General features: G+C 40.2%; 2 protein-coding genes across 9 annotated transcripts in view; one reads left to right on the plus strand and one right to left on the minus strand.

The window, feature by feature from the left end:
* Positions 1-4,515, plus strand: part of gabbr1a (gamma-aminobutyric acid (GABA) B receptor, 1a) — a 126,969-nt gene extending 122,454 nt beyond the window's left edge. For all 8 annotated transcript variants that reach the window (XM_082553002.1, XM_082553003.1, XM_082553000.1 and 5 more), the window contains one exon: positions 1,790-4,515. In XM_082553002.1, coding sequence (XP_082409128.1) covers positions 1,790-2,074 — 285 coding nt within the window. In that variant the 3' untranslated portion in view covers positions 2,075-4,515. The remainder of the gene's footprint in view (positions 1-1,789) is intronic.
* An 888-nt stretch (positions 4,516-5,403) lies between these two features.
* tnfb (tumor necrosis factor b (TNF superfamily, member 2)) lies at positions 5,404-7,253 on the minus strand. The gene is made up of 4 exons (XM_082552429.1): positions 6,853-7,253; positions 6,699-6,753; positions 6,540-6,599; positions 5,404-6,274 (listed from the first exon to the last, which is right to left on the minus strand). Exons 1-4 carry the CDS (start codon positions 7,039-7,041, stop codon positions 5,835-5,837), a joined length of 744 nt encoding a protein of 247 aa, XP_082408555.1. The 5' UTR covers positions 7,042-7,253; the 3' UTR covers positions 5,404-5,834.
* Between the last annotated feature and the right edge of the window lie 11,393 nt (positions 7,254-18,646).

An 18,646-nucleotide genomic window follows, 5' to 3' on the forward strand; every position in this document is an offset into this window, starting at 1 on the left:
ATGTGCTTTTTTAACCTGTAAGGGGAAATTTCTACGTTAAAGCAGCAACAATTGTTTTAAAAAAGTGCCTGAGTGTGACATTTTACTAACAGCACTAATAATAAAAAAATATGAGCAGTGATATAAACAGCATAAAAAGTCTAATTTTAAATCCTGGAATGATCAGAAGGCTAATTTGCTATGTTCTTCAGGGATCGCCGTCCAGGGACACTTGCTGGGTGAGCTAATCAACATGCATATTCATCCACACATCCTGGTTTTGTTTACTTCAGAGTCATAATAGCCCTGAACCTGTAATAACATCTTCTGATGTCTTGTTTTGTCACCCAAACGGTCCCAAAGATATTTCACTCACATAAATCACACAAGCTGAGGAGCTGAAACCCACAAATGTATTTCACTAGGAACATTTCTGAAGCAGTTAATCAGATATCAGAGTTGCTTTTTCACTGTGATTTATTTTTAATCAGTTTAATTATTATTTTTAAAATGTACTTATTAACCTATAGAGGCAGAGTGCAGTTACGTCCCATCCACACAGGAGGGAAAAAATCAATGTCTCTCTCTGACTTTGTTGTGTGAAGGTGACTCCTTGTCAGATCCATCTGCAAGCAAAAAATGGAAAATGACTAAAAGCTACTGTGTGGTGGAATCCACCGCCAGCAGAATGAGGGACCCGGAAATGGGTTTTTTTTTATGAACTTTGTAATTGGAAAAAGTTTCAGGAGCACAAAGTGAGACGTTGGCAGAAAGACAGGGGGTTGTTTATAATCCTGACACTCAGGATGTGAGGGGTTTATCAAAAAGTAATATGAATAAATTACTGATTTACTTCCTGAAGAAAGTAATTTGTTACTCTTCTCGTTACATTACTTTTGAATTTCTCTGCATCATTGCCCAACTTACATTTTCACATAATTATTAGTTAACAGTATAAAATTGCAGCGACTGACACTACAAAAACCCTCTGACAGTGCAGTTTTCATTGGACATCAACTCATAGTTACTTTTCTGAACACCAGATAGATTTTGAATCAGATTCTCTAAAGTCCTGCACAGTATGGAAAAACACTCCTGTCCCTGCGGCAAAATCACATCATCACGCCAACCCTGGCTAATTCAATGTTGGCTAATTTAAACTGACAGTGTAAAAATGATGTGTTTGCTTTAATGCTTTCTGCCACAGAACAGCGACTTCAATGATCCTGAAACAAATGGATCAGCATTAGCTGACTAACATTCTTCATTGCTTTCACCATCAGGTGCAGCAGGTCATTGTCTCAAAGTCAAAAAGTTTTATTTTATTATTTTATTATCACATTTTGTTCTACATCATAAATACTTTAGTAAATACCCCGCTTGTGAATTTTGAAACCTTTGTGCATCTCAGAGAAAGTGTTCATTAATAATCAACTAAATAAGAATACAGAAGTTATCTGGGAAATTCTGCATCATCATAAATGTCAAGTTATGTGACCTGGTGCAAGACCTACTGATCGCATATACACTTCAACAAACTGACATCATGGAAAAATCCCACAGTTTTTGTCAAAGGAACCCAGGCAGTTTTAACTTCATGGCTGGCCACCAGAAAAGTGTTTGTGCTTTTCTTCTTCTGAGAGTTGATATAAAAATCTGTGACATGCTTGTGCTGCAGTTATACAGAGTGTCAGTCACGGGCTGATGCTTCGGCCCCCGGGGCTGTGTGCCGATCACATGACAAATATCTGCTCTAGATCATCGTAGGGATGCTTCAGTTTGTAACTGCAGACTCTGGTTGTGTTTTCAGAAAGAAGAGAGGGTTTCGGCGCTCCGCAATCAGCTGGCTGAACGACAGGCTCTACGTAACCGCCGCCGACCCTCCACGGGCCAGAATCAGAACCACAATGCCCCGCCTCCTTCTTCTCAGCCAGATCCCAAGTCCCTGCTCCCTCCGCCCGGCTATCCCAACCCAACCACGGACAATCATTCCCTCCCACCTTCCTTCTCCAACTCCTCCAACCTCTACCCAGCAGACAGCAAGATGAGCCGCAACCACTGTCACAACAGCCAGATCCCGCTGCTGTATAAATAGGTGAAACACGGGAGGGTTCGGGTGGGGGAGGCGCACACGAGGGACACAGAACAGCACGAGACACTGTGAGTTTCACTTGTTTGGGCAACGAGCACAGCGGAGTAGTGACACTGTTTTAAAACACGGCGTGGAAGCTGAAATGAGTACACGGGAGTGCTTTATACTCGGGGAGAGTCACACAGGTAACACCCATCCTCTAAGTTTTGATCTCACTGTGTTCAACCCAGAAACACGGCGCACGCGGTGGCTCGACGTGGCGACAAGCACATCTAAGACTAGCAGCACACGACGTCTTTTTCAAAGATCAAGTGAACAATAGTCTCTTAATCATTCCGCTCCCTCATTCGTTATCTGGTTTCGTTGTGGAGACGCAGTGTCGAGGATCTTCAAAGGATGTGTTTGTGTCTTTGCTATATCGTCTCCACATTTTGTCTCTCGAGTTCATTAACTAGACAGACATGCGGTAGTGATTTATATTGGTCTGTAATATTTGATTGTTTTGTCATAGAGTTGTTGTTCTATTCTCTGTTAAGCTTTCAGGAGAGTTGTGAAAACTGAAATTTGCAAAGGGACAAAGCAATGTACAGTTTTGACTTTTTTTCCCCCTCTAGTGTTTCCTCTAAAAGCAGCCGAGAAGCTCAGAAGCGAAAAATGTGCATTATTAAACAGCCATAATTTAAAACGGCCAGGGAGCTAAGCATGCATGGATGTCTGTTGTCAGGACTGTGTGTTCAAGTACAAAACTGCATTTTAATAAGCTAGTTCCTTATTAGACCCATGTTGAAGAAGACACTGATCAAAGTTACTGATGAATGAGGACAGTTTTGATAGCTTTGGGGTTTGAAATCATATTTTACAATGTATTTTTTGAAGTTTGTGTTTATTTAGCAGTACAGTACAGTAGGAGACATCAAGTCAAGTCACATCAAGCCTGCATCTAACGTATCTTGCAGATATTGTCATCTACAGTCCTTTGGGGTCGTCCTCTTGTGCACTTCTGGATCTTATCCAGCACTGATGCTGACCCTACTTTCAAATCACCATTTGGGGCCCTTAGCTTCAGTGGGGCCAAACACCAGTTATCAGTGGAAATACACTCCGTGTGCAGTTCTGGCAGTCCAGGAGGTCAGGAGTGCAACCAGGATGTTCATGAGGAGTGAAATTTTCCGAACGTTTAAAAGGTTAAACGCAGTAAATCTTTCGTTCTGTCATCGTTTAAGCACATAAAGGATTAAAGACCATGACATCGCCTCCTGAGGGTCAGTTGTTTTTCTTGGCATTTCAAGGGTTAAACACTGTAAATTTGTCACTCAGCCAGATTTAGCTCCTTGGAAATCCATCGTCAGCCCCAAAATAAATGGTGAAGCATTAGTGTTCTGATACATGGAAGCGCATATATGAGGTTGAATGGTCCTTGGACAGAGAATGGAAGTGTTCCAGATGTGCACAAGGAGACTGCATTGAATGGGATATCAGACAGTTTGATTTTTATCTGTGGAGTCCTGGAAACATTTGATATGAGTAATCACCATCACTTACCATGATGACCAAGGCCCAGCTGTCTATTCTGGCTGCCTAATTTCACGGGGTACAGTTATCCGTCAAACACATTCATATACAGTCTACAAAACTGGAGCCATCCAAATTCCAACATACTTAATAGAAGCACAGTCTGTACTTTCTGCCTTTTGTAAATCTAAACCACTTTATGTTTGGACAGCAGTGAAACGTTGAGGGCTTCTGTGATGGCTATTACTGTAGATATGCAGAGAAAGCACAATTTTTTTTATACCTGTAAATCTGTTACCCGTCATACTTGTAAACTTCGTTTTTTGTGTCGTATGTATACGTACATGAATTTTTTCCTTTTTCCCACAGACGATTGGGAATGAAGCTAATTTATTTTCTTCATCTTTTGCCTTCAGCTAAGTGGTGAAAGCATCCATGAAGGACTTAAAGTAATGTGACATAGTGTATTTATTCGGCAGTTAATGCGGATGTACTATTTCATTCATGAGCTATTTCCAGATTTTATAAAGCAATGACGCCTGAATGACGCTGTTAGCAGGTAACACAACACTTTGTCAAATATTTTTAAATATCTGTAAATCACAGTGTGCACTTTAAACCGAACAAACGATTCCACTCTGTGTCGCTGTTACTCGGTTTAGCTCAGGGTTTGGGGGAGGACCGTCAAAGTCAACTTAAATGAATGAAATAGGCCATATTTATTAACTGTGCAGTACCTTGATCACTTGATAGTGTAGTATATGAATGCAGAAATTACTTCAGAAATGTTCTATTATCTTGCACATATATAAGAATATACATGGATTTGGGGATATTTGTATTCACTATATCTAAGATATTAAATGTTAATATATTTCAGAGTATGTGTATGCAGATATATGGGTACCATAAATAAAATATTTGTTTTTTCACTGGGTATTTCTCGTGTTTTAATTGATACGTTTTAAAATATGTGGACATATCATATGGATTGTTGTGCATATTCCAAAGGCACAGCACATGTTTGCTCATGTTTGCACTATCCACTAGATGTCACCAGTTATTTGTTGTTTTTCTGATTTGCTCGGGCTGTTTTGACCAATTCATCTATGTCCAAGTGAAACTTGATATTTGTCTCTAGGTCAGCTCTGCAGGACTCAAAAAACCAAATAAACCCAGAAGAAAAGCTCATTAAACAAAAGCTAGAAGCAAAATTTGACACGATGACCAACTGTAAAGCCCAGTGGGAACCTCATTACCGAGACAATGAGTGGATGTTTGCCTTGCATATGAAACAAAAGTAGACAAATTGCTCCCAAGTGCGTCCGTTATTTGTATGATGTGTGTTTATAGATGATGACAGTCTGACAAACCCAGCTGTGCCACAGTCCCATGATCCCTCATCTCGCACAGCTTCCCGTTCCGTCTTTTTTCAGCTGACTGAAAGCAAGGTATGTGGTAATGCACAGGGAAAGGGTTGGTGTCGAGAACGAGAGAGGCTGTGTGTGGGGGTGGATGGCTGCCATTGGGGAAAACCCACTCTGAGCTGAGGCTTCTGTGGGCCTCCACCTGACACAGCACTCGGCAAGAGGCAGAAAAAAAGCAGGAAATTCCCCTCCACTTGTGTGATCCAACAAAGGAAGTATTTGCTGGCTGTGGAGGAATTTCATAGCAGCTTTTGCCAACTACTGTGTGTGTGTGTGTGTGTGTGTGTGTGTGTGTGTGTGTGTGTGTGTGTGTGTGTGTGTGTGTGTGCTGCAGCGCCGGCTGGACAGACTTCTAACTATTACAGGAGACCATTCTCTGTAGTTTTCTGCATTTTTATTCTTTTCACAACTTATATAAATTTTTAAAGTTATATAAACTTATATAAATACCTTTAAAGTCCCGGTCCCAGTGATTTAAATACAAATAAATACAAATAAATACATACAAGCTATGACAGCACCTCTGTATCTGAACTCTTGAGCCAAAGAGCCTTGTCATCATCTGATACAGCAGAGGAAATCTAGCCTCATACAATCTCAGGTCAGTATAAATAATATGTCAAAAGTGCCTAAAGTAGAAACAATGTTGCAAACTGTTACAGTTTATATAGTTTTAAAAAACCAGCCTAACGTTTTCAGCTGGGAATTTCATCTCCATTGAGATTTCAATATTTAAACATCACCATGTGGATGAAATAAAAAACTATATGTTCACATAGTTTTTAAGCTCCATGCAGCTTTTCTGCTCAAAGCGGAGAGTCGTTTCAAAGTGCAAACACGCCAAAGAAGGTCCTTCCTTCGTCAGTCTCCAGCTCTGATAGCTGGTTGGTTTCTGTCCACAGCGTGTCTCCTTCGTTCAGCTGAAACACAGCGCCCAGGTAAATGGCGTTGTACCAGCCGTGGTCTGAGAAGCTATCCTGAATGGTGTCTTGGCATGCCGACCTCAGGGCGCTCATCAGAGTGGAGGGGCTTCCCACAGACTCTGAGTAGCGCCAGATCCTGTGGCTGAGAATTGTGAGGCTTTTTTCCTCATCTTCATTGTCATCGCTATTCCCACAGATCACCCTGAAGGATGCCTGGCTGTAGACGAAGTACAGGCCGGTGTGTGGGATGATGATTTTGTTGGCCTCCAACTTGAAGCCGCCCTGAGCGAACGCCTGGCCTTGACCATTCCTCCACTCCAGATGACCTTTTGAGTCGCTGCCTGCAAGTAAAGATCAGAAACGTTACAGCCTTGAAATACCGGAGTGTGAATTACTGACAGGTTTGTTATTTGGAGAGCAGAATGAAGTATTGACTGAAGCTAATGAATGACTTATGGGACTTCCTTATTGTGCTCTTGGTTTCCAAAAAGAAGAGAGCTACCAATACCACAGAGGGAGAAGAAAAACTCAGAAAAGCTCCTTTGAAGGCTGAGATTATGAGCCTATTGTTTGCTGAGGACCAAATCAAGGTAAGCGGTGACTCACCTTCTAGGTGGATGGCTGCCTTGGCTTTGCTGCTGATCCATTTTATCGTGGAGTGGGGCTCTGAAGGAAGGAAGAAAAATGTGAGCTTGTCTCAAATAATCCACAAAGACTCAAATGTAGCTCTCAAAACCTCTCATAAGCACCCATGTGTATAATCACCTGGTTTTTCGCCAGTGTTCTTCGCCTTTAGTGCTTCTGGCTGTCCTACTTGTGTCTGCATGGAGGAAAAAAGAATCCTTAGATACATATATAGACACACACACAGGTTTTGAAAGACTTTTCATCATACTCGAAAAGATGAGATGCTCCTTACCATCCTTTCTGGCCTCGTATTCCAGTACCAGGCAAACAGCAGGACACCTGCTAAACAAAGAGCCACGATGACGAGGACGGCACACACCTTCCATATCCACTCTGCAGGTGATTTCTTCTCAACTAAAACTACAGTCTTCGCCTCAGGACCGGCCTCGACATCAACTGGTGTGGTTGTGTATGCAACCATGCTGTGCACAAAGCCTCTGCCGTCTGATCTTTAAAGAAATCCAGAAACCGAACAGTTGTCTGTGTCTTCTGTGCTGACACTTCTCTCTTTGAGTGTGCTGTTTGTGTTAAGAGTGAACTTCTGCTGGAGAGTCTGTAGTATTTATGCAGCTGCAGGGGAAACTCCAGTGATGTCACCGTGTAAGTGGAGACAGCGCAGCAGCAACAGCGGTGGCAGCAGCGCAACCGGGGTCATGGAGAAAGGAGAGTGAGAGGGAAGGAAAAGTTACAGAACATTTAGCGGAGTGTCACCGCAGGAGTTATGGTTTCAGGATGGGAAAGTGGTTGATGGCGACTTTTGGTTTTCTAAAAAAATTATATACACAGATATTCAGGCACACACACGATGAGAGACAGACACACAGTTGCACCACACTGTGTCTGAGGTTAACTCGTACAGCTCACCAACATTTTGAGGTCAGAAAAGGGACATTATAAATAAACAACCCCCACCCCACCGTGACTTGTATAAATTATTAGTAAAGTCTTCACAGTACACTGACATAATAGCTTTTCTCCAAATCAAATCTACACATTTTTCTCTGGCATGTAGTGCAGTTCTAGTAACTAGAGTGTTTTTGTTGCTCACGTCTAGCTTGCCTTTACCGTGTATTTCACAGAAGTGTTATTTTGCTCAAAGCTCTTTTGAGAAACAGGGAGCCTTTCACTCAAAAAAAGTACATTCATGTTGTTGTATTCTTTTTACCCATAGACTGTATATAAAAGATGGCCACAACTACCACAAGGTCTCGTTTTTGCCATGTAGGTTTTTTTCAAGCCATAAGTGGCCATTATTTGCCCAGAGGGCAGTGTGCTAACATCCGAGTTTAAACTAAAACGCTTGCTTACTAAACTACCTGGGAGTCTCTAGTGGCCATTAGAGAAACTACAGTTTTGCGGACATCCTCTTTTGGAGTCATTTTTGTGCCACAGAAGTTGCATGTTATTCTTGCTGTACCAAAAAACATGCACAAAAGCCACAAGTGTGTAGAGGACACGGTCTGTCTACACACAATAAGAGGCTTATTCTTGTGTGACACTACGTAAACACTGAACCATTCTCGCCCAGCTGATGCTAGCTGACTACATCTGTTCTGGTTGTTGGATACAGAAAGTACATAATTGCTACTTAAAAATGCCAATTAAAAGGGTTTAATTGGCATTTTGAGCACCTTGCAGCAAAAATGTTGCCATGCAGAGAACTCATTGTCCACAACAGCAATGTTTCCTATGAAGAAATGTGATATATTTTTAGCACACTATCAGTTCATTTTCTATTACATCATCCTACAATATTTACACCTGGCTGGAACTCTTTTACAGTCTGCTATAAATCCATAAATGCTAAATATAGGTGGCGCGCTGAAGTGTTATTTTACTTCTTTATCTTTACAGCATGAGCGAAAGTTCAGCAACTGAAGTATAACCATGATGAGAGGCACATACAAAACGTCATATGTGATGAAAGTTCAAAAGGAATTTTCACAAGTCATTTAAGTGTGTAGAAATTTGAAAGTAGATACACTACAAACAAAACACCTGGATTATAAAGTGAAACAGACGTTTAAGTAATCCATTTCTATATGTCATACATGAAGTATCTTCTGGGGTTTTGGAAGACTTTCTCTTTTTTTCCTTGACATATGGTGTTAACACAGCATTTGTTTCTGAAATTACCTCAGTTTAAAAAAAGAAAACTGAAGCAGAGAAAGAAAAAAAAAAAACTTGGCAGCTCGCTACTTTCTCTTTCAGAACTGAAAGGTGATGCAACTCAGTTCAAGACACTCCACAAAGCATCTTTTTACACTTCTCCTTCTTTGTCTTGCTGTTCCCATTTCACTTTCTCAACTGACTTTCTTTGTTTGAGACATAACAGCCAAGTGTGGGCTTTTTATCCAGTGTACATGCCTCAAATGTCCAGCGAGTTCTGTTTTCATTTGGCTGTGTTTTTCTTAAACACTTGTCTGGTTTCCCTTGTACTGTCCCGATTGCTGTTTGTTTTGTCACAACACGGTTTTAAAGAAGCAGTGAGGATTTGTCTCGTTTGAAGCCATCTTCTGTGTTTTTGATAAACTGCACATTATGAGTGATCACATTGTTTAGTCAGTATCATAAAAAAACTTAACAAAAAACATAAAAGTAGAAACCCGCGAGGCAAAAGTGGAAACACCAAAGGTGCAGTTCCTCTAATGGCCACTAGCTGCAAAAGTAGGTAAATCCCCACAGATTCACATGCTGAAATATTTTGTTCTCAGAGTCAATTTTACGTGATAATTCTCTTCAATTGTATTCATACAGCGCATTTCAAGGCACTTTGTATTCTAAGGTCAACCTTCCAATAATACATAGTACGAGCAAACACTTTGGTGACAGTGGGAAGGAAAAACTCCCTTTTAACAGGAAGAAACCTCCAGCAGAACCAGGCTCAGGGAGGGGCGGGGCCATCTGCTGTGATTGGTTGGGGTGAGAGAAGGAAGACGGGACTAAAGACATGATAATAACTGTATGAGAATTTATTTTAAAAAGCAGAAGAAAAAACTCACTCTTGAAGTCACTGAACTAGACACCTTGACCACATTTGTGCTCTCGCTGCCTTTTGGAGCAATTTAAGCTGTGCATACACTGTGCTATTTCTTTCAGTCGCATTATTCAGCTCCTGGTCAAACTGTATGATTGAATTTCAGGGGTGAGAAGTTCGCAGGTCACGATGCATCGTCTCACACTATACAGCTCGATGCTCTGATGTGACCTGAGTCACACTGTGCATCCATAACATGAAGCTTATAACACAAAATCTGTCTCTCGCTCTCCCTCTCTGTCTTTCACTCACACAGACACACACCACCACCATCAACTTTGCTAAATTGCTAATGAAAAACATTGATCATGCAGCTGTGATTGAGCAGCAACGTCCATCCAACTATTTTCACGGTTGGTGCGGTCGTGATCATTTTGTGAGGCCACATCGAAAAGGCTCAGATGAGCTTGACAAAGTTCACATGCCGCACTGCCGCGCTACTCCATCTTTCCACTTTCATTTCTGTCTGCACGTGCGCAGTGTGAGAAGCTGCGGTGACACCCTCACGACGGTCGACAGGATTTCAAACAGGTTTGATTTTCTTATGACCAAACGACTGATGATCGGGAGCTGGTTGTGAGGTCGCTTCTCGTTACCCCACATATATTACACGATGCACAACACACAATTAAGGCGAATCCCCAAAACGGTCGCACGACTGAAAAATCGGCTCAAAATGGGTCAAAAATTGCACAGTGTTTGCCAGCTTAAAATTAATTGACACATAATCTTGTTTTTTTTGGCTAAGGTTGCTCGCATTAGCTTATGCTTTAGCACTCCATCATCTCTTTAAAACAAATTACAGAGCTTAAATGCTAATCAGTTCAATTCAGTTTGTATAACACCAAATCACTTTAGATTGTAAGGTGAAGCCCCCACAGTAATAGGCAGAAAACCCCAGCAAGCAGACAACCCCGAGCAAGCATTCGGTGACTTTGGCAAGGAAAAACTCCCTCCAGCAGAGCCAGGGTCAGGAAGGGTAAGCCATCTGCCGTGGCCCATTGAAGGGTGAGGGGAGGAAGACTTTAGATTAATAATTACTACTAATTAAATGCAGAGTGGCGGATAAAAACTCAAAGAGTGAAAAAATGTGAGTCAAGAAGAGCCACTCAGTGTCTCATGGGAAGCCCCCAGCAGCTTAGGCCTATTGAAATGTAACTAAAATCATCTAAAATGAACTCATATCAGTAAGAGTTTGGGTTGCTTGCCACGCCGACTAAATTTACAGGAGGCAAAAATTAGTGGCTTGGCCCCTGGGGTCGGTGCAATGAGCTACTGCTAAAGTACCTAAATAGTTGTTGTGCGTGGTTGTTGTGGGAGATCCCAAAGATGTTTCAAGTAGAGCTTATTAAAAAGATAGCCACATTTGGCCGAAGATTTAGAAACTGTATAGAGAATCCAAATTCTTTGTAGCCTTTAGTAAAGTGGCTCCGATGATTTTCATGCAAAGCCCATCAGTGGATTTCAGGTGGACGTCAGATTTTTAGAACCACCTTTTCATTACAGCTGATCGCCTTTGACACCAAATCTGCTGAACAGTTGCCGCCCCGTCCCAAACAGAACTTTCTTTGTATTCGTATTTGTTTTGTAGTCATTTAGGTTTTTTGTGTGGGTGCATTTGCGGTTTGGGATCTTTTTTTGGTGCTCGATTTTTGTCACATTGCAGTCATTTTGTGTCTCATGTCTTTTGCGGTTACTTTTCTCTTGTTATATTAGATATCTCTGTGGTGACCTTAGGTCATCATGATTTTGGGTTTTTTGTTGCTGTATATGTATCTAGTTAATCTTATCTATATTTGTTTTTTTTCCGACTTTGTGACAAGGTTATTATAGCTGACTAAAACAAAACTAAAACTGAAGTAAAAAAAAAAAGACATTTCACAAAAAAAAAAACAACTAACTAGAATAAAATGGAAATGCAGGATGATGTTTAGTCAGACTTTGGATGCCGACTGTGAACCAACACAATCAGTTCTGCTTTTTTATTACCTATTGTCATACCTGCACTAATTTCTTTTTGAGCTTTGCCTCCAACACATGTCCTTCATATGCAGGGAGACTAAAACTAAGGCTGGATGTAATACAAATTACAACTAAAACTAAAAATTTTCTATAATAAAAACTGTTGTGAAGCGAGTAAACCCAGTCTGCAAAATGAATGTTGGGTTTTTCTCTGTATGTATTATTGTAGGGTCTACCTTCCTATATAAAGCTCTTTGAGGCGACTGTTGTGATTTGGTGCTTTATTAATAAAATTGAATCAAATTCAAAGTAAAAATAAAACATCAAAATAAAATAAAAATAAAACAAATCTACTTGTTGGTTGTTTTGTGTTGTTTCCAGTAACATTTGATCTTTTCCCATCTCTTCCTGGTTATTTTGCATGTCTGTTTTGTGTTGTTATGATGGTGAGCATGTTGTCTTGCTTGTCTCTCTTTAGTCATTGCGTTTCTTTTTGTAACAATATTCCATTATTTTTTATTCCATTCTTTTTTTCTCATTTTTGTCTCGTGTGGGTTATTTTCCATCTTTTTTGGTCATTTTTTTCTGACTTTGTGTTATTTTGTGTTTCTTTTGTTGCTGCGTGTGTTGGTTTTGTTTGTCTCTTTGGCCATTTTGTGCGAATATTTCACATTTTTGTTGTTAGTTTTGTCTCTGTTTGATTAAATGTCATTTTTTTAATGTTTTCTTGATTTTCTTTTTTTTTAGTTTTTTTTTTTGCATGTTTGTTTTATTTTGTCTCTGTATCGGATTTTGTGTGTTCCTTTTTGTGATCCTTTTGACTCTGTGGTCATTTTGTGTATTGTATGGTTAGTTTTTTTTGTTTTGTTTTTGGGCCAAGTTGCTCAGTAATATATTCTTGATGCTTGATTATCACTTCGGTAGTGTGGAAGGGGGAGCCACCAGTGTGTCATCAGGGGGATTGTGAATGTGTGTATCTTATAAACCTGAAAGGACTGGAGTGCTGTGACGCTGAATATTAACGCAGCAGAAAGTGTGTGCATGTCATGTGTGAAATCAGCAGTGAAATTGCACCTCCGTGTCTGGCTTTGACTTTTTCATTCCAACATGCAAACACAAACCAACCGCAAGATGTTGCCGGATGATATCATTTTCACCATTATCATATGCACCCACATGACACACACACACACACACACACACACACACACACACACACACACACACACACACACACACGCACACACTGTCAAATGCATGCATACTGTCTACAGTTCCTCCCTCTCACTCACCCACCTCTTTTCGATTATTCATAACGAGATTCTCCAAAAGAAGCTCTTGGTTATGATATCCGGTGTGCAAAGACAGGAAGCTCATCTATAGGTACCATCCCCGACTCTAAAGACACTGAATCAGTGTCTTTATGTGAGACTCAGCTTACATAAAGACACCGGTTCTTCGTATTTCCCAATGAAACAGGAATAAAAACCAAACTCAGACTTAATTATAGCACAAATATTTGTGTGTAGGATCACTTCTTTTTTTTTTTTTTTTTTTTTTTTGTTGGTAGGATCACTTCAAGTAGCGGTGTTGGAGACTCTGTGGTCGCATTGGTGTTAATCAGTTAAGCTACTTTTTGGTCTTTTGAAAATATGAAAATAAAATATTGTATTTTGGCCATGATATGTAACACTCTCTGATATATTTAAATCCTGAAAAATTATAATGTGGTCATTTTTTTTTAACCTTCTTGCGAGGGGTGCAGCGGTTAGCACTGTTGCCTCACAGTAACGGGGTCCCTGGTTCAAATCTGCCGCCTGGCTGGGGCCTTTCTGAGTGCACACTCCATGTTCTCTGTCTCTCCAGGTAGTCAGGCTTCCTCCCACATCCAGAGGCATGCGCGTGAGGTTAGCAGGTTGTTTTCTGATTTATTGTCTCTCTGTATTAGGCCTACGACAATCTTTTCCTTTGTTTGTAGCCAATTTGCATTTTTATTGTGATTTATTCTGGTCATTGTGGTCATTTTTATGCCTTTAGGGCTGGTTTTCAGTGGTGTGTGATGATTGGGTGCCTCCTTAACGCAGTTACTTTCAGTTTTCTGTCTGTTTAGTGTTATTTTGCATTTTTATTGTGACTTTATGTTCCTAGCTGTAATACTGTGATTATGTTTTGCCTCTTTTTTTTCATCATCACTTTTTGGCCATTTTTGTGCTTATTTGCATTTTCAGTATTGTTTCGTTTGGTTGCTGTGACCATCCCTTGGATCATTTTACACATTAAAAAAAAGAATTTTGAATCTCATTATTATTGCCACTTTTGCTTTCTAGTCATTACTTTTTACTCTTTGTAGTCTTTTAGGTTTTTGTTGTGGTTCCTTTTGTCTTTGTGGTCATCTTTTTGCCAGATTTGATTTTGTATTGGTTGTTTGTTTTGATTTTGGGTTACCCCCCCCCCCCCCCCTTTTTTTTCCCCCACTTTCTGATTTTTTATTTTTATTTGTTTGTAGTCGTTTTTGACTTCTTTTGTTTCCCCCTCTGTGATCGTCCACTAACCGCTCTGTGATCAACCTGTGTGGCTTTGTGTTATCTTCTTGTTTATATGTTTTGCTAGTTCCCATGAGAGAAAAATAACATCAAAATACAGTATGCACCTCGCAGTGTGAATAGACAAACTTCAGAATAACATTTTCCATGATAAACACGGAGGAGTCCTTCTCCACCAAATGGAAGAAATAGATCTTCTTCACTGTAAACAATTACTGTGAAATACCTGAATATAAATAAAGAGTCTAGACACAAAGTTACACTCATTTCCTTTTCTAAAAATGTGTTTGTCTGTGATTTCCCCTGCCTTTACTAATCAGCTCATTTAAATCTGTATGGATATATAGTTTCCCAACAAAAGAAAGTGTGACCTTTAACATATGACTCACTGAATCCCACGGATTTCACAAATGCCTCTTTTCATTGAACTGGGAAAAATATCACCGAAAATGAAACCTCCTCAGTTTGAGCTTTCGTATCTTTGTGCCTTTCCCTTTTCCTGACTTTCCGAATCTTTGTCAGGCCAGTCCCAAAAACACGGTGACACATTCCCCACATGTAACCCTCATGGTATCCGTAAAGCCATCAAAAAGCTTTTTTTTGTTCTTTGCTGATTTTGCTCCCTGGTTGCATCATGCAATCCCAGGAATATGCGGTCATCGCACGGTGAAGCTCAGCAGTAAAGCCGGCTCAGATAAGCTCAGGGCAGGAAAGGTTGGAAGGAAGCCGGGTGGGAGGATGTTGAGGGAGGGGAAGCTGTTGTAGGCGAACAAGTTGTTTAGTGTAGGATTATGAGCTGAGCCTCGTATTCAGATGTGTGTGATGACACATGCACAGGTGCAGGTTTAGAAGAAGCAAAAAATCCACATCTTATAGTTTTGGTTTCCTTCTTGTCATTCCCTCTTCGGGGTATGTGGGCTCAGATGTGTAAGGGAATAAACCAGGTCGATATGAGGTTCTACCACAAATGTAGCGTGGCTTCCGCTCTTTCTAGACTCTACAGTCTGGTGGCCTACAAACCTCTGCCAAGAAGTTACGCTTCACTTATGATTAAGTGGTTTGCCTCCTCATTTTTCTTCCGCATAACAGACAGGATTTGTTGGTTATCTTAAGCTTAACGTTATTCAGCCATATCCATGAAGCAAGCTGACTCAGGGGTCACATCAATTTAAGTAAATGATAAGAAATAAATGAGCCGGGTGTAGTGGAAGAAATACCACCGAGACAACGAAGCTTAAAAGAAGCTGGTTTGTGCAAACATTGTGTCAGTATGTGTGTGTGTGTTCAAATCTTTCAGACTTTACTGGATACATTTCCACTTCCAGTGGCCTTAAAATCAGGCCATTACCATCTCACTAATCTCACTTTGAAACTATATGACGAAATGTGCTACATAAATAAATTCCTTGCTTGCTTACATCAGAGAAAGATCCTTTGTATTTTTAAGGGATTGTATCATTCCTGTGAGGAGGGAAATTCTATTATGTTGCCACATTGAGGGCACACAGGGAAACATTCAAACCCCACAGGCTCATCAGACCTGTTTCACAGTGAAAGGCGACCCAGATATTTGCCGTACCTGTGTGTCAGTTGCAAAGTGTGTATTAGAATGACTTCCTGCTTCAACTTGCACCTAGAAAGCTTTGTTGTGGTTTGGCTCCTGTACTGACGTACTGGGCATGCTCACTTTCAGTTCTACCTCGAAATTATTCTCATGGTAATCTGACTTGTTAGTGCTTGTCTGGTTGTCTTTAACTACATGCACAGAACTTAACCATGTGGTGAGTATATTGTGTTTATACTTACCAAACTTTAACTATGGAATGCGCTTAAAGGCGTATTAAGCCTACATGTGCTATTTGTGTCTCTGAGGGTCAATTTCAAGCCTTAAATGTGATTTTACGTGAATAATTTGAAAAGGTTTTCATTTAAAATGATTAATAACCAGAAGAAAACAAGAGAAACGCGTCACCGGAAGCACATGTAGCAGGACAGGTTATGGAAACTCCACCTGGTCATACCTGCTGGCTGATGTAATCACCTACATGACTTCATTCATGCTGATTTGTTTACGTTTATGAAGCACTGAACAGTTTTGCATTTAACATGTGCTGGTACTGCTGAGGAGGAGGAGATATGACCTTTACTGGCTGCACTAGAGAACTGAGAATTTCTTCCTCTTTTTTTAAAAAAAAGTCTAGTTTTATCAGGTTTCACTCTTTGCAGCTAAACTTTCCCTCCTCAGTCTTGTGGGGGTATTACTCTAACAATCTTTTAAAAGTGGATGCAAGCACCAAAATGTGCATGTTTGTCCATTTACAACAAATAATATGAAAAAAATCCCATTAACCACTTGAATTTTCAAAAGACTTTCCAAGATGACCACAGTTTCTACCTCAAGAAGCAACAATATTAGAGGAGAAATGCAACCGCTGGATGTATTTTATTATTATTATTATGTTTTTCACTTTGTGGAAGTCAAGATTACAACTTACAAATTTCCTGTAGGGCTTCTTTATGTCACAAGAAAGTGTAAAAGCCTAAATTATTGAAATGAAAAAAGAACTCAGCATATGAATCTGGTCAAATATACTGAAAGTGCGCCCTGGTTGTGCTTGCTTGCTGGTTGTGACTGAATCTCTTTGTGCCCTTATCATTCTGTTTAGTCTGTGCTATTTTGCAGACTGGAGGAGCCTGAGATAGGCACAGCGTCTTCAGTTTCTTGGAACTAAAGGTAAGAGTTCCATAATGGGTGAAGTGTGCAAGAGTGACTGAAACTGCTACAAGACCACTATAAACTCTATCAGCAAATTATCTTTGGAAAAAAAGGTTTAGTTGTGGTGCAGCGTTCCAGAGTAACCTTCTTTGGCATTTGCGTGGTTCTACGTTGTTTTGACATTGAGATCACACTGAAAGGGAAAGTTTAGTTGATTTTTATCTACGCTGTTTTCATTCTGTTTGACACACATATGTGCCTTCGAAACTCTGTCCCTGTCCATTTGCAAGACGCCACACGTGGCGTCGTACTTCAGCCAGTCAGAGGCATGTTCTGAAAGCACCTTTACCACAGTGTCTGGGTTGGACGGCGTGTGAAACAGTGTGCAGCAGACTCTGTGGCAGGGTTCTCTTGTTTTTGTGGTTGTGTCAGTAGTGTCACCCAATCATAAGAATACCTGTGTGCAACTCTTGAGTAACACCATGGTTCTCAGTGCACAACCAGTTTTTCTTTAAACTGGTGTTTTGCTGCACTGCAGCCGAGGGTTAGAGATGAGAGCGTAGACCGTATATATAAGATGGGTGTCGCCACTGTGACACTACGAGCCTGAGGCTTCTCTCTCAGCAGAGTAGTGAAGGAGCACTCAGCTTGAGTGTTGCACCTTATCTTTCAGGATGTCCCTTTGTCGTTCTGCTCTATCCTCCAGTTCTTGGCTTCCGTTTATTGTAGCTCTTTGTGTCCCGACTCCAGATCCAACAGAAAAATGACTCATGACTGTTCTCATAATGGTCTGTGGAGTAACCCACCATCATGTTTATCTGCTGAGCTTCTAGAAAATCATTCTCACACATTTAAACAATCCAGTGATTAGATCAGATGGGAAGCATTCATAATGGAGATCATAATTTACCTGGAAAAAGGAGCTCCGGGTGGGAAATTTTAAGTGTCGAGGTAGTGAAAATCAATTTCTAAATAAATTCAATCTAAAAACCCCTAAATAACTACATACATTTGGATCATAAAGCTGTTTCTTAGTTATTTCTACACATTCTGCTGAATTCTGCAGTGACTGGTCAGCATCGGCCTAAACATGCCAATAGCTATTTTTGCTGCACTCTATAATCGTTCCACACAAACATTAAAAAAAAAAAACAACTTACTTCCAAAATTTCTTAAATGTAATAAAAACACAGTTTTACTATTCATGTGATTTAAAAAAAAAAAAAAAAAAGCAGAATAGCTTCTTGTTAAAAATATTTTAATTTACACTTTTAATTTAAGGGTTCAGTTTAATTTCATTTGTACGGTGCCGAATCACAACAGAAGGCAATTTAGCTCTTTTATTTGTGCCAAAGACTTTTCCCTTTTTAGCTGCTGAACTGTTCTTTACATTTAACTTGACTTTGCCCCCATTTTAATTGATAAACCAGCTTCTTTTATTTTTTTTTATCTTTCAGTTTAAATTCACAACATGATGTTTGTGTGTGTGATGTACACATGATTGTATCGTGTGTGAGTGTGTGTGTTATCTGTTTCTGTAAAGCACCGAATGCTGCTCAGTAGTTATTTCAAGCATGTCCATGTGAAATGATGGTTAACAAGATCTTCATCAGTAGAAGTCAGTAAAGCCCCCTCAGGTTATACTGCTTAGTTTCAGTCCATGTTTTCTCCACCTGCTGTGGGGAGAGAAAGTCCCCATCAGTGGGGCCAACCCCAAAGTTTAGGAACCATTGTGACTTTAGTATCGTTATAAAAATTTACTGGGAAA

Source organism: Aulonocara stuartgranti, assembly GCF_965226115.1.
Source record: "Aulonocara stuartgranti genome assembly, chromosome: 11".
Lineage (NCBI taxonomy): Eukaryota > Metazoa > Chordata > Actinopteri > Cichliformes > Cichlidae > Aulonocara > Aulonocara stuartgranti.